The 16,453-nt window shown below is 36.5% G+C and overlaps 1 protein-coding gene and 1 pseudogene across 4 annotated transcripts in view; both read right to left on the bottom strand.

The window, feature by feature from the left end:
• BLTP3B (bridge-like lipid transfer protein family member 3B) overlaps nucleotides 1-16,453 on the bottom strand; it is a 69,055-nt gene that overhangs the window by 24,255 nt on the left and 28,347 nt on the right. For all 3 annotated transcript variants that reach the window (XM_079775859.1, XM_079775858.1, XM_079775860.1), the window contains 7 exons: nucleotides 15,639-15,828; nucleotides 14,938-15,078; nucleotides 13,883-14,053; nucleotides 12,538-12,718; nucleotides 9,207-9,290; nucleotides 3,646-3,828; nucleotides 2,151-2,269 (listed from right to left, as the gene is read on the bottom strand). In XM_079775859.1, coding sequence (XP_079631985.1) covers nucleotides 2,151-2,269; nucleotides 3,646-3,828; nucleotides 9,207-9,290; nucleotides 12,538-12,718; nucleotides 13,883-14,053; nucleotides 14,938-15,078; nucleotides 15,639-15,828 — 1,069 coding nt within the window. The remainder of the gene's footprint in view (nucleotides 1-2,150; nucleotides 2,270-3,645; nucleotides 3,829-9,206; nucleotides 9,291-12,537; nucleotides 12,719-13,882; nucleotides 14,054-14,937; nucleotides 15,079-15,638; nucleotides 15,829-16,453) is intronic.
• LOC307101965 (high mobility group protein B1-like) lies at nucleotides 9,297-12,387 on the bottom strand (annotated as a pseudogene). Its single transcript has 3 exons — nucleotides 12,366-12,387; nucleotides 12,153-12,291; nucleotides 9,297-11,672 (listed from the first exon to the last, which is right to left on the bottom strand). The product of its transcript is annotated as a high mobility group protein B1-like (transcript).

Raw genomic sequence — 16,453 nt, 5'->3', positions numbered from 1 at the left:
ATTCTCTACTCAAATTTCTTTATTAAGAAAAGTATTATATACAGTTTTAGTTTGAGATGATAAAAAATTATGAAGATAAACAGTGGTGATAGTTGTACCATAATGTGAATATATTTAATGCCAATGAACTGCACACTTAAAAATGATTAAGATGGTAATTTTTATGTTATATATATTTTACAATAAAAATAATACAATTATGCTTCTCAAATCCTTTAAATTATTAAAAATATACTATTAGTTTTAAGGTTCTCATACTCACCCCAAAACTGATGATTTATAATTATATTAAAAACGTATATACTAATTTCCCCAAAGTTCAACCAATAGAGTTTTATCAATTTCACTTATTTATGCTTACTTAGTAGACTAAAGATGTATCTACAAGTTATTTTTTTCATTCATTCAACAAACATGTATATTTCTCACACAAAGTGAAATGCTTTTTCAAGTTTTCTCTTATGTAAATTGCTAATCAAACCTTTTGATTATTTGTAGTCTATATATTTGTCAGTTCCTTACATTATCTAATTAAGAAGCTTTTCTCTGCATATATGAAAATAAACCCTTTTCAAGTCAAAGTGTCAAGTTATTTTAATCGTCAATGGCTTATTCTCTTTTCCTTTAATAGTTAGAAAGTTATTAAAAATGGAATAAACATTCTATTTTATTTTTTTCCAGTTACTGTTGTTTTGTTTTCGTGTATTTGTATATGCGTAATTTCTTTACCGTATTTCACCTTCAACCATTTGAGATTATGGGTAATTCATTGCCATTTAAATTTATTAAATCTCCTTCTTAATTTAAAGTCTGTTTCAAATGAAATGCACTATATATAGAATGTAAAGAAAGAAGCAATTGCAAAATGAAAATAAACTCTTAAACCAGGATTTCCCAAAATTGGCACCACTTAGGGCCAGATAATTCTTCGTTGTGGGAGCCATCCAGTACATTGTATAATGTTAAGCAGAATCATTGGTCTCTACCCACTAATGTCAGTAGCAACCTCCTCCAACTGTGACAACCAAAATTGTACTCAGGCAATGCCAAATATCCCCTGGGGAGCAAAATTGGCCTCAACTGAAAACCAATGAGTAAAATGAAAACTTTTCAGATAAAACTAAGTTCAAAGTCATAGGCTTATCAAAATAAATGAGAACATTTCATAAATGCTAATACATATCTTAAATACTTCCTTTTATTTTTAAAAAATACATCACATATTCTATTGTGTTGGTCTCAAGGACTGTGAAGTTAGACCATATTGTGAGATTACAGCCTGAATAATATTTTTAGTGGAAATAGGATATAGAGTTCTTGGCTATAAAATTATGTTCACTGTATAGACAATACGTAGTATTTCAATAAAGCAAAAAGGTATTTTAGTTTCTTCCACTAAGACAATTGTGTAACAAGGAATCTGGACTACAGAGAGAGGTCTGGCCTTTGTCCCTGCCCCTGGGAGGCAATTCTAAGCTACTGAAATTTCCTATTCATGGTGGATGACCCCGGGACCACAACATGATAGTTTATGCCCAAAAAATGTCTCAGAGTGGGACTGGCCACATTTTGATTGCCTTAGTACTGTCTAGAGGGTGGACACCTTGGGTCACGGGGTATCAGTCTACCTAGAGACTGAATTCAACTACGTGGGCAATATTTCATGCATACTGTTACATGTCCATGTAAAGAGGCTAAGGTATTCTGAGGAAAAAAGCAAGTTCTAAATTTAGAACCCTCCCAGGCTCCATGTTATGCTCTCCTCCGATAGCCGGTTCTAATTTGTATTCTTTCCCCTGTAATAAATGTGACTCTGTAATTGATTTCAGTGAGTTCTGTGAATTTTTCCAGGGAATTCTCCAATCAGTGGGCAGCTTATGGAAACCCCTGAACTTGCAATTGTTATCAGAAGTCTGGTGCAGACTTGGCAATTTAAAGGACTCGAGCTTAACTGCACAATGTGCCTAACCCTGGGAAACTATACAAACAGAAATTAATGAACTAATATTTTCTATCCTATTTAATTTAGTCACTTCACAAAACTAATCAAGATGTTTTAAAACAAAATGGTGGCATTAGTTTAGAAAAGTTGTTTGCAGAAGATACTAAACGTATTTATCAGAAGATTTAATTTATAAAGTGAAACATACCTGGTATATATTGAAATCTGCAAGTCTAACCACAATAGAACTAGACATTAACTTAGCTTTGGACTGTTGAGAAAATACTGAAGGTATTCTGGAGGTCCCTTTCACAGCTGAGTCTTTCTCTGTGGGAAAGAAAAAAATCCTCTCAGTTTACTGCAAATTTTTTTTTCTAGCAGTCAGTCTTCTACTATTATGACAGCTACTAGAAATAAAGATAAACTCTGATTTCTCAAATGAGATATGTGGAAATACTTTATATATAAATTGATATAAAAATGTAAGTTATTGTGATTATTTTTTCATGTTGATTATCCCTTAACTAGGAATCACATCACATTTAAGGTACTCTCATGTGATAATTTTTGGCTGAAATATTTATTAATAAGAGAAGTCTTACCATTTAAGAGTCAAATATTCTATCTGGGTATTAGCCTTATATATTTTTTAAAAGTGCTTTGTTCCATACACCTATGGTCTGAATGAGATGCAGGATTTTCATACATTAAACACTGCTTATTCACGGAAAACAGCATTTTATGCACGCACACACACACACACACACACACACACACACACACTCAGGGTAATGTCATCCTATCTAATAAAAAGGTAATATGCAAATTGACCATCACCCCAACAAACAAGATGGCCGCCCCCATGTGGACACAAGATGGCCGCCACAAGATGGCCAGCAGGGGAGGGCAGTTGGGGGCAATCAGGCCTGCAGGGGAGGGCAGTTAGGGGTGACCGGACCAGCAGAGGAGGGCAGTTGGGGGTGACCAGGCCTGCAGGGGAGGAAAGTTGGGAGGACCAGGCCTGCAGGGGAAGGCAGCTGGGGGGGACCAGGCCAGCAGGGGAGGGCAGTTGGGGGGAACAAGGCTTGCAGGGGAGGGCAGCTGTGGGGGACGAGGCCTACAGGGAAGAGCAGTTGGGGGGGACCAGGCCTACAGGGGAGGGCAGTTGGGGGCGACCAGGCCAGCTGGGGAGAGCAGTTAGGGGCGACCAGGCCAGCAGGGGAAGGCAATTAGGGGCGACTGGGCCAGCAGGGGAGGGCAGTTAGGGGCAACCAGGCCTGCAGGGGAGGGCAGTTGGGAGCAACCAGGTCTGCAAGGGAGGTCAGTTAGGGGCAATGAGGCAGGCAGGGGAGCAGTTAGGCATCAATCAGGCTGGCAGGGGAGTGGTTAGGGGGTGATCAGGCTGGCAAGCAGAAGCAGTTAGGGGCAATCAGGCAGGCGAGAAGTTGGGAGCCAGCAGTCCTGGATTGTAAGAGGGATGTCTGACTGCCCGTATAGGCCCGATTCTAACGGGATTGGGCCTTCACGGGTAGTCGGGCATCCCTCAAGGGGTCCCAGATTGGAGACGGTGCAGGCTGGGCTGAGGGACACTCCCCTCCCCGTGCACGAATTTCATGCACCGGGCCTCTAGTAAATACAATATCAGGGGAATGCCATTTACACAATATCAGGGGAATGCCATAATGTTGTTATAGGTAAAATACCTGTTTGTGTGTGCTGGGGAGAGGCATGTGTTGGGGATTTAGGAGGTGAACCTACATTATGATCCTTTATAGCCTGTTTAAGCATTTCAACGTTGCACTCAAATTCATGTAACAACTCGTCGGCCCATCCATTTTTTGTCTTGGTTGCATCACTAAAATACATCCAATGATTACAACTATCTCCTGTAAAATGAATAACAAGAAATTACACTGAAAAGTACACCATTTTCATTTATTCTGTTATGCTTTTAGTGAGATTTATTCATATTCTCAAGGGATTCTTCAATTTCCCAATAAATTTATAGCCTTTACCTACTACAGATTTTAATATTCCTAGAAAATATGAACAAACATTTGGAATAGAGGGAAAGAAGACCAAAAGGAAATAATCTGGGAGGATTTCCACCTAGAAGCGACCCTTGCTAAAATGTCACTCAAAGTTTCCAATGGAAACAGCACTGCTGGTGGTACCTTCACTGAATGCTCCACCACCTGGCATAGCTCCACCACACAGAATCCCAGAGAACACCAGCAAAGAAAATAGTCTTTTCATCAAAGATCTACTGAAAAGTGACTAACAAAAACTTATCCATAAAAATTATGAGGATTATTAAAAAACTGAAGAAATTGATAAAAATTCCCAATATGGACATCAGTCACAAAGATATATCTATAGAGAACTTTTTTACAGAAAAAATTTAAAAATCAGGATTATGTTTCTCTGTAGCAACTAATGAAAGTAATATGTATGTAAAAGGGTGAAGAAAAGAAAATCTGTAACTGAAAGTTTTACCTCACTATATGAATGATTTTTATTGTTAAAAGTATTTTAGGTATATGTAGCTAACTTATGAATCTGGAGAAATAAAATATAAGGAAAAAGCCCCTCTAACAAAAATCAAAACCAATAGTATAATCTTTAAAACCTGTCAGGTACTGATATAGAAAGGACAAATAATGGGAGATAAAAAAATTGTAAACAGAAAAATTTTATCACTTTTTAAAATTCTAGAAAACTCAAGTTACTTGTGTGAATTAAAAACAAAAAGCCAGCCCTAACCAGTTTGGCTCAGTGGATAGAGCATCAGCCTGTGGACTGAAGGGTCCCAGGTTCGATTCCGGACAAGGGCATATACCTTGGTTGCGGGCACATCCCCAGTGGGAGGTGTGCAGAAGGCAGCTGATCGATGTTTCTCTCTCATTGATGTTTCTAACTCCTGTCTCTCTCCCTTCCTCTCTGTAAAAAAAAAAAAAATCAATAAAATATTTTTTTTAAAAAGCCACATACCACCAAAATGCAGAGATGTGCACATACATCTTTTGTAATGTAAAAAATGTAAACATACATTCTTTTGCTTTTATTATTTGAGGTGAAGAACCTATCAATATTTGATTATTAAGGAGCCTAATTAAATCTTATTTATTGACAAGATTTCAAAATAGAGAAAAAAAATTTTTTTAAATGTACCTGGACTTCTATGACTTAGCTAAAATCTTTGTTATCCTTTTGCTTTAAATTCTCTTTTTGGTTTTTTAAATATCTAAAAATATCATTTAAAAATTCAAACATATTGATTAATAAACTTTTGGGTAACAATTAACAAAGTAGCACAAATATGTATCATCTGTATTATGATTTTTTTAAAGTTTTTAATTAGTTATTTAGATTATTGCCAATTTCTAACAATTATACTTTCTAATAATCTATGTAAACCTCAATATAAAATGCATGAATATTTCCTATAGCAATTATATTTTCTTGGTAAGATACCATAGGGGGAAAAACAAATGCCTTGATCTCCTTTTTCTTTAAAAATTACATTAGCTCTCTAACCTTTTGCACTCGGATGTCGAGTGTGACTCGACATGGTTAGCATCGGTAGCAGCTCGTATGTCGAGCGACACTCGACACGTAGTTTCACCGCAGGGGGAAGGGGGATTTTTGTCTATTTTTCCAGTATCTTTTCTTGTTTTCATTAGCATGAAAGGACAAGTAAAATGTAAATGCCGTCTCAACTGATGCCAAAAAAGAAAAAATGAAAAACCGATAACGCATGTGAAATTTATTAGGAAACTAGTACATGATCTTGTTGGAGAATTCAGAGATAGTACACTAATTTCCAGGGGTAGATTATTATCCACTAACTTAGAGCAACGTTTAGATGGAAAGCTCCATATAATCACACCTCACCCTAACAAAAAACACAAAGATTGTGTTGTTTGTTCTAAAAGAAAAATCAAAGGAGGAAGAAGAGAGACGATTTATATTTGTGAAACATGTGAATGTAAACCAGGTCTTCGTGGGTGAATGTTCCAAAAAATATCACACCATGAAAAATTATAGAGATTAAAATTACTCTTTGAATGTATCAATCATTTGAAATATAAAAAAATCCAAATAAATAAGTTTGTATGAAAAGAAACTCCAGTTTTTTATTCTACTGCCGCGCTTTGTAAAATCTGGGGTATTTAAAAAATTAAATCCCGAGTAGAATAAAGGAATTGAGAAAAAAGCAAGCGAGTGCAAAGGGCTAAGTGTGAAGAAGAGAGCACTCCAGTCAGCAGAGGCCCTGACACACAAGGAGGAATGAAAGGGCAGATTTTGTTTTTCTAGTGCAGTTTGGAGAAAAAATATAGATAGGATGGAGCTCATTTTGAAAAGAGCAGGAAAATGAATAAGCTAATTTAGCCCTTTGTCTTCATTTGAATTCTAAAGAAAAGAATGCAGTGAAGACTTCTATCAGGGGAGAGGAACAAGCTGGAATTACAACTGAAATACGGAAAGATTTCCTGAATAATCAACGGAAAACTCACAGGAGAGAACCCTGATACCTCCGGACCGAAGGTGGAGACCACACAGAGACTGGTAGGAGGGGCGTAGGCAACAAAGGGCTGGCTGGGCACCCACAGACGGCAACTGAAGTCCAGGAGAGATATCTCAGCTGTGCGGGGGGGGGGGGGGGGGGGGGGGGGGGGGGGGGGGGGGGAGAGCCACTGAGAACTCTGGTATCTAATCAGGAAGCTGGGCTCCCCAGCAGAGAGCACCAAACTGAGGATGGTACCCACATAACATCTAGCTGTGAAAAGCAGTGGGGTGCTGTCTGCCAGGGAGTGGCACCTGAAAGTTTGGGCATTTTTAAAAGGCCAACACACAAAAATTCCCTGTGGAGCCACCCACCTTGTGCTCTGGCAGAGGGAGGGTGAAGTGGACTGGAGCTGTGAGAGAAGAATCCAGGACCGGGGACTTGAGGGAAAGAACTCAGAAGACAGACACCCCAAGTTTCCTGGGCTGAGTCATTCCCTCACCCAGTGGAGGACATCTTTCCCATATAGACATCTGCCTTGCCTGTGGGAAAGGCAGTTGACACTCCCTATTGGAAAGCATCTTGCCCTGAGGCCACTTAGGAGATTAAAAGTAACAATTAGCCTTCAGGCAGAAGCAACTGTCCCATCCTGTTGAAAAAACTCTCGCCTGAGGACGACTGCCTGTAGGCAATTCAAGTCGGAATCCTATTAGTCTGTAGACAGAGGCGGTCTCTGGAGGCTTTGAGTCTTTTAACACTGTCCTGCACTAAAGATTGAGAGGTGTAGAGGATTTACCTAATACATAGTCACAAACCCAAACAGATAACCAAAATGAGGAAACAAAGAAACAACCCCAAATGAAAGAACTAACGAATTCTCCAGAAGAGATAAATGAAGCAGAGATAAGGAATTTATCTGAAACAGAGTTCAGAGTAATGATGTTAAAAATGCTCAAAAGTGTGAAAAAAGATACAGTAATTATGAAAAAAAGAACAGTCTGAGATAAAGAATGACATAACACAAATAAAGAATGCACTAGAAGGAATACACAGATTAGGGGAAGCTGAGGATTAAATCAGTGAATTAGAAGACAGAGTTGAAAATATCACTCAATTAGAGAACCAAAAAGAAAAAACAATTAAAAACCAGAAGGACAGCTTAAGGGAGCTGTGGGACAATGTGAAATGTAACAATATTAGAATAGTAAGTGTGCCAGAAGAGGCAGAAAGGGAGAAAGGCATAGAGAAGGTATTTGAAGAAATAAACTCCCTAACCTGGTAAAGGAAAAAGTCACACAAGTTCAGGAGGCACAGAGAACCCCAAACAAGAAGAACCCAAACAGACCCAAGCCCAGACACATCATAATTAAAATGCCAAAAATTAAAGACAAAGAGAGAATCTTAGGGCAGCAAGAGAAAAGAAAACTGTTACCTAGAAAGGAGTTCCCATAAGGCTGACACCTATTTCTCATCAGAAACTCTACAGGCCAGAAGGGAATGGCATTAAGCACTCAAGGTAATGGAAAGCAAGGACCTGAGACCAATATCCAGCAAGGCTATCATTCAAAATAGATGGTCAAATAAAGAGCTTTCCAAACAAAAAAAAGGCTAAAGGAGTTCATCACCACCAAGGCAGCATTATAAGAAATGCTAAAGGGATTGCTGAGAAGAAGAAACAGAGAGAGAAACCAAGCCATACAGAATTGAAATGGCTATAAATAAGTACCTCTCAATAATAACCCTAAATGTAAATGGATTAAGTGCTCCAATCAAAAGGTGTAGGGTAGCTGAATGGATACAAAAACAAAACCCAACTATATGCTGTCTACAAGAGACCCACCTCAAAACAAAAGACACACACAGGATGAAAGTGAAGGGATGGAAAAAAATTTTCCATGGAAATGGAAAAGAAAAAAAAGCTGGAGTAGCAATACTCATATCTGACAAAATAGACTTTAAAAGCATCATACTAAGCGAAATAAGCTAGTCGGAGAAAGATAAATATCATATGATCTCACTTATTTGTGGAATATAATGAACAACATAAGCTGATGAACAAAAATAGTCATAGGAAAAAATATTCTAGAATATAATAAGTAACCCTGTTATTTGCAGATTTTCAATATTTCCTACAACGCTGGTGATATCATACTATGTTAGTAGAGTTTTAGTAATATGATTATACTTAAAATCCTTTTATTCTTTTTTTTTTTTAATATATTTTATTGATTTTTTTCCAGAGAGGAAAGGAGAGGGATAGAGAGTTAGAAACACCGATGAGAGAGAAACATCATCGATCAGCTGCCTCCTGCACACCCCGCACTGGGGATGTACCCGCAACCAAGGTACATGCCCTTGACCAGAATCGAACCTGGGACCCTTGAGTCCGCAGGCCGACGCCCTAACCACTGAGCCAAACCGGTCTTGGCAAAATCCTTTTATTCTTGAAATATTAATGTATATTGCATGTAATATTATGTGTAAGATCATTTTTCTTGAATAACTGGTGTTTATTGCATGTAACATTATCATATTTAAAACTGTTTTTCTTGAAATAATGTTTATTGCATGTAACATTATTATATTTAAGATCGTTTTTCTTGAAATATTAAGGTTTATTGCATGTAACATTATATTTAAAATCATTTTTCTTGAATTAAAAAAACTGAAAAAAAATTACATTAAAACAAAATAAAATAAATTGGTTTTATAATATAATGCAAGATTTATGTCATTTAAAGAAATTGTTATACATACCTGCTTTGTGATAAGGATAATAATCTATAGTTAGTTTTGTAAAAGACAGTTGCATAGCCCCTCCAGTAATGCGTCTATTTGACTCTGGGAAAAGAAAAAGATGGATTTGAGAGAAAGTGAGAAGAGTATTAAGCAAATATCAGAAACACTTAATTTGCCACACCTACAGTACAAGCAGTAATAACTGTCTCTCTGTTATCATAAATAATACATTAAGGATTTTAGGAAATGCAATTCAATCTAATAAGTATTAAGCCCCAATCACTTGCAAGGTACTAGGCTTAAAAATGAGGATGCAATCAACTTTTATATTTATAGCCCTAACCACATGTCAAGCATTGTTTTAAATACTTTAGGTATACTTACTCTCTTGCTTTTCATAACAACCCTATAAGATAGGTACTGTTATTAGTAGTATGCCCATTTTCTAAATAAAGAAATTAAGACACAAAAAAGTTAAGTAAAACAGGCCAATGTCATACAGCCAATATGTGTAGAGTTGGTTTTGAACCAGGAAATATTTACTACTACACTATACCATCTTTTCTCTTACTGAAGAAGAAACTGAGTCTATTAGGTTGCGTAAGTTGTCCAAGATCACATAGCTAAATTAAGGTCAGAAGTACCTAAGTTAGTGTAACTTCAACACAAAAAGTCAAATCTTAAAATAGCATGGACAAATCAAATACAAATTAAGACACAAGCTATGTATACACTCTCTACATTCACTTGATAACTCTAATTTATTTCAACTAGCAGAATTTCTGGTACAGACTTACAACCACCCATTTAAAACTCCTGGCCTAATGTTTCAGAATTCAGGTTTTTAAAAAATATTCACTCTCACAGCCTTAAGAATCCAGAGCAGCAATTGTCATAGTTATCATTCTGATTCAGGTCTGAGGGACACCGGTCAGATATCCTTATTTTAAAAAAATCCTCAGCTTGATTCTCATGCTCGCCAAAGTTTGAGAACCACTGTTCAAGAGATAGGACTACCTGCTGAACCCTTCCAACACTATGGGCCAGGGACACTCTCTGACAGAGAAATGCCCCAGAATCTAGATTAGGGAACCACGGTTTTTCATAGTGATCAAGAACCTTTGTCTACTAAATAAGAAAAAGTAAAAGAAACAAAAGCTAAAAAGGGGAAAAAAACCTTCTTAACTGAAATTTAGCTTCCTAACTAAATCTAGAATATTGGGAGGAAGAGACACAAGAAGTATTAAACATCCACACAATTGTATTTACATGCACATGGGGTCAGAAAAATATAAACCACCAAGCTGACAACACGTGTGCAAATTATATGTTGAGTATGGACAACAATTTAATTTAGGGACAATTCAAAATTATAAAAAGGTTAATTCAAAGGTAAGTCTAATATTTCATCCTCCTCCAAGGATGTCATCTACTAAGTCTTTGATTTTATTTAAACTTAATTTTATTAGCATTAATAGCTAACAATTGTGCTGAAGTACTAAATACTAAAGCAAAATAACATTTCATACCAATATGTAATGTTTATTTTTTAATAAGAATACTGTATTTACTTAAGAGACATGCAGAATGTCAGGAAAACAGCTGCAACTTTTTTTTAAAATTACAGAGTGATATTCAGTTACAAAACAACAATTATTTCATATTCATGGCATCAGAGACAAGTGAAGATGTAAATACTACCATCCCCACATATAACTAAGTTGTGCTGTGCACCAAGAACCTGCTTTAAATGTCCATGCTAATTTACAGTCCCCATACTGTATAGCAGGCAAGGTTATTGGCTACTGAAAATACCAAGACGGGGCCATCTAAAGACACATTCAGTAGTACTAGTATGTTAACTATATAAAAAAAGACTCTGTACAGTTTAAAAACAAATCTTACCCAGCCGTACATTTCAATTTTTTTTCTCTAAAATGAGTGAGTTGTGTACAGGGCAGTTAACTACTTTATAGACAAGAAAAGAAACCTGTGCTAAAACCAACTTATTCATCATCATCTTCTTCTTCTTTCTCCTGATCATCCTCCTCTTCACCTCCCTCCTCTTCCTTCTTTTTCTTGCTTTTTTCAGCCGTGATGACTCCCTTTATGCCACATCAGGCTCTCTCCATAGCTCAGTATGCAGCAATTTCCTTTCCATATTTCTCCTTCAGCTTAGCAGCCTTCTTTTCATCAGGCTGCTTGTCATCTGCAGCAGTGTGATTCCATATCTCTCCCAGCTTTTTTGCAGCATCACCAATGGATAGGCCAGAATGGTCATTTTACTTTGATTTTTGGGTGATACTCAGAACAAAACAAGAAAAAAGACGAAGAAGGCGGCCTCTTGGGTGCATTGAGATCCTTGAACTTCTTGTTTCCCCTTTAGGAGGGATGTAAGTTTTCATTTCTCTTTCATTAACAGGCCTTGTCCACCTTTGCCATGTCTGCAAATTTCCCTTTCTCTTTAGCAGACATTGCTGGAGGCTAATTCCAGTATGCCATAATAAATGCAAGAAGTCTATATTCAGCAGGGCTGAATACATCTTATTGCCTGCTAGAATGGCCGAAGGCATTTCCCCAAACCTGAAGATCTGCATATATTATTGCCTGTTACCAGACAGCTGAGGGCATTTCAATCTACATGTTATTGCCTCCTGTTGGCCAAACACCTGAACAGACGAAGGCAGTTCCCCCAATCTGACAATGCCTACTGCATACTAAACCTTACCTTTGAGATATGTATCTACTTTGCCACAGAGCAAAATGTGGGAATAAAAATAAGCCCTGGATCAGGAGATAGACAGAAACGCTACTACAGCTAAGCTTCCTCTGGCTCCCCCATGGATTACAAATTTGTATTATATTTCTAGTCTCTTGATTAATTTACATGCAGCGCCTTCTCCAGATTCCTGAACCCTTCTAGATGCTGGAGAAAGACCCCGGCATTAAGACATGGTCTTCTACCTCTCTGAGAACTTCTTAGAAAACTCTGAGAAGTTGACTGAAGCACCTGGAGGTTTCTTCTTGTGCTCCTCCCGGAAAGTTTGCACAAAGCAAGCATATGATGACATTTTGCCTCTCAGCTTCTTAGGATCTCCTTTTCCTCAGCAAGCACAGTCACCCAGTGCCTGCCAACTCCCACTTGCCCAGGTGCTGTTTCTATGGAGCTCAATGTACTGCAATCTATAATGTTTAGCATTACACCTTTCATGCATGTATCTCTTATGAATGATAAAGTTATGACCAGTTATCTTATAGCACATACTACATAATAAACATGATAAACAATCCATTTTTATAGTAAATTCTAGAAAAACCAAAATAGTTTCAAATAAGCAGCTTTAGTTACCTTTTTCTTTAGCATGAATATCGTCACAAATGTGTAGGTCTAGATGAGAAATCACTAAATGATGGGAGGTTTCTTTGACATCGAAGTCATTGAACAGTTTCACAATTGCATCATTTAGATCAGGAGCATTTGAAGCCTGGGGTGACTTCACTTGCTGCGTAGATGGGGCTGCTGTGGAGCTCTAAAAGGTTCAATACTGCCTTAGCACTGCAGGTTAAACACTTGCAATTCCCACACAAGAAAACTTAAATATTCTTAGGAATAGTGATAAAAAAGTAAGCTAATACATTTTATTTTGCATCAACTATACACAATTTGAATATGAACCCAAATGCTTTGGTAAATAACTGAATATTTATATTTACATATTTATAGCCTTTCTTGTCTTAGAAAACATACTTATTAACTATTAAAGGCAATTTATTTATTTGACTATTATTAGTTCTATCTATTAAAGAGAAAAGAAATGTGAGCCCTGTACCATACATCAGCTGTATACTAGCACACTATGATATATCCTGTAGAAATTAATCACTGCTTTGTAAAAGCACTTGTGTAAGTGCTCTAGTGCCTCTTATAAGATGTGGTGTGTCTTTGAACTTGGATATCTAAAGAAGCTAGAAAGCAGAAGAGACATAAGAGATTTTAAGTTCGATGAACAAGAATAGATCCAGAGACAAATGGCAGGGGAGGTGGGGGTCAGAGAGCAACCAAAGGACTTGTATGAATGCATAGTAGCCCATTGCAGGAAGATTCCTGCAATAGGGCTTCCTGCTGCGCTCTCCCCTGCCCCGCCTGCTTCCCTTCCTTCTCCCCGCCCCGCCTGCTTCCCTTCCTTCCCCCCGCCCCGCCTGCTTCCCTTCCTTCCCCCCGCCCCGCCTGCTTCCCTTCCTTCCCCCCGCCCCGCCTGCTTCCCTTCCTTCTCCCCGCCCGCCTGCTTCCCTTCCTTCTCCCCACCCGCCTGCTTCCCTTCCTTCTCCCCACCCCGCCTGCTTCCCTTCCTTCTCCCCACCCGCCTGCTTCTCTTCCTTCTCCCCACCCGCCTGCTTCCCTTCCTTCTCCCCTGCCCCACTTGCTTGCTTCTCCACAGCTTCGCTCCCTTCTGCAGCGTTTGGCTTCTTTCTATGCTGTCTTGATATGCAAATTAACCACCATCTTGGTTGGGTTAATTTGCATACTTGCCCTGACTGGCTGGTGGGTGTGGCTTGGGCATAGTGAAGGTGTGGTCAATTTGCATATTACTCTTTTTATTAGGTAGGATTTCACATAAACAAAACAACTAACCATTCTGATTTTTAAACCATTTACAGGTAGAGTTTTTGTTCCTGTTAACTTAATAGCATACCTGTGTAGGTTCAGAAGCCATACTCTTCCTTTGTTCTGTTGATTTTTCTATTGCTTCACTAAGAGATTTTGCATATTGTACCATAGCCTTCAACTGAGAATCCGTCAAGACCCATAATAAGTCATCCAATATTAGAACTAACTTTGTTGCAATGACGTTGCAGTCCTTTAACTGTCAAAAAAAAAAAAATTGATTCATAAAATGAGGTCAAGAAATAGAACTTATAATGTACTTTTATTTTTTTAATTTTTGAATAGAAATATGGATCCTGTTATTCATCAAATATTTAATGAGTTCTAAAAGTATGGAAAAAACATTTCTTAGTATTAGCAATACAGTGGTAAAAAAAGACTGACAAATGCCGGTACCTAAATAGGTAAAAGTTATATAGGTATGAGTACCTAAATAATTTAATTTTGCACTTAAAGGTAATAAATCATTTAATTACCTATGTTAATTTTAATTCTAGTATAAAAAGGGGCATTAAAATTCATTAAAAACTAAAATGCTATTTTAACCATATATTCTACAAAATTTTTTTTCAATTTAATTTAGTATAGTAATTAATGTCCGGTGATACAATACATGTTGTTGAGACATTAAGCGATGGTTAAAATAAGTCATTACTCTGTCATTAGATTTCATCATAATCCATAGTGGACTTGCAACTTCTTACATCCTTAAGTACCAATCTTCCCTATTTATCTTAATTACCAGTCATATCTTAATAACCTTCGAAAGCTAGTAGTTTTGGTTACTGTTTACTTACTCTTGAGCGATTCGATAGGAGAAATAAAATGTTAAAACTGTTAATGTTCAACAGTTATTTGGCAACTGAGAAATCTCAATTATAAAAAATAAAAATCTAAGTATTAAATCCAGAGGACTGAAAAATGTTATTATAGTAGGTTTCTTCAAATATTGGTTTAGGCACTATATTTTCTTTTACTTTGCATTGTTTTAATATGCCAATATTTTGCTTAAAAATTATTTTAAGTTTCCCATCAATTCCAATAGTTATCACATGAATCACAAAGGAAACCCTGTTAACTTACTCTTCTTTTAAGTGTGACTCGGATTTTTGATTGGTTGGTTATTAATCGAACAGGAGCACACATAATTTCAAGATGTGAACTTTGGGTAGCATCTGCCTCTATTCGAATCATCTGCCAATTTATTTCTTTAAATGTCAAAACCTAAAGAGAACACAGAGATTGGCTTCACTTACTCATACAAAACAGAATGTGAAAAATGTAGATTAAAAAAAAAGAAATATAAATGTATCTCTTCACTAATTTTCATGACATTCTCGACAGTCACTATGATTTTATTTTTTGAAATTGTATTCTTCCAGCAAATTCAGTAACACATCTTCATAATTATAGTCATCATCGGTAAAGTTGTTAATACTTTTATTCTAAGTAATTTAATTTTACTATAAAGTACAAAGATCATTTGAATCATGGGACCAAGAATTTAAATGACATATTTTAGATTGGTAAATGTAAAATTCAATTCTGAGTACCTGTGAAGTTAAAATAGGATTATTAGCTCTGGGTTGAAAAATTACAATAAAGATATTAAAATATGAATATTGAATAATGAGTAAGATTAAAAAAAAGATAAATATAGCTATAAAGCAAATCTAGTAGTATGTGAATCTAGGTTACCATAAGAAGTAATTATTTTAAACATACTCTTTTATTTATCATTGACTAAAGTAATTTTTAAGCCAACAACAACAAAAAATCTTTACCTCTCCTCTCTGTGGATCTTGGATACGAGTAAATCTTAAATCTCCATGCTCCCAGTTTGCATTCACGCTATAGATCCGTAGCTGGGAAAGTTCAAAGGATGCATTGAAGGCTTTTGCTCCAATGCGGATGACAATGGAATTTACAGAAACAGTGATTCCCTCAACTACTTTTTCAGCAAAGCTGTATTCACTGGAAAACAAAATATAATGTGCTAAAGCCAAAAAGTCATTAAAAGAAAAAGAGTTATCTGTTAATATTCTCAAACATGTACACAAACTATTATAATATTTATTCATTTTGGCTTAAAAAAACAAATTTTTGTTAAAACAATAGCCAAGCCTGGTAACATGTAAGTTATAAAAATGCTCTTCTCAAAATGATAAAAAAGATTTTTAAAATTGGAGGTTAGTTCCTAAATTAAATTATTAATATCAGCATCTCAAAAGTATCAGTCCAGACAGCAGGCACCTATAACAAATAAGAGAGCTGAATTCTTGACACAAAGAAGGATGAAGGAGCCAGTGAAATGTAATTTCATAATTTCGGAATAAGGTTAAAAAAGTTCACATTCTCTAATTCAGCAAATACTTATTGAGCATCTACTATATGAACAACACTGGCACATATGGAAAACTAAAATATAGTTATGGCATTATAAGGGCTCATAAGTTACTTGGGGAGGAAATAAAACACCCTAGTAACTAAAACATGAGGCAATTTGTAATTGTTTTTTAAAAAGGGAATCATTAGTACATTTGGTAGAGGAAGAAATTGCTTATAACTAGGAAGAAATATATCCAGAGAAAAAAGATGA

The sequence above is a fragment of the Cnephaeus nilssonii genome (genome assembly GCF_951640355.1).
Source record: "Cnephaeus nilssonii genome assembly, chromosome: 6".
Classification (NCBI taxonomy): Eukaryota; Metazoa; Chordata; class Mammalia; order Chiroptera; family Vespertilionidae; genus Cnephaeus; species Cnephaeus nilssonii.
Note: the sequence above shows the minus strand (reverse complement) of the source record. Positions and strands in the feature narration are given on the sequence as shown.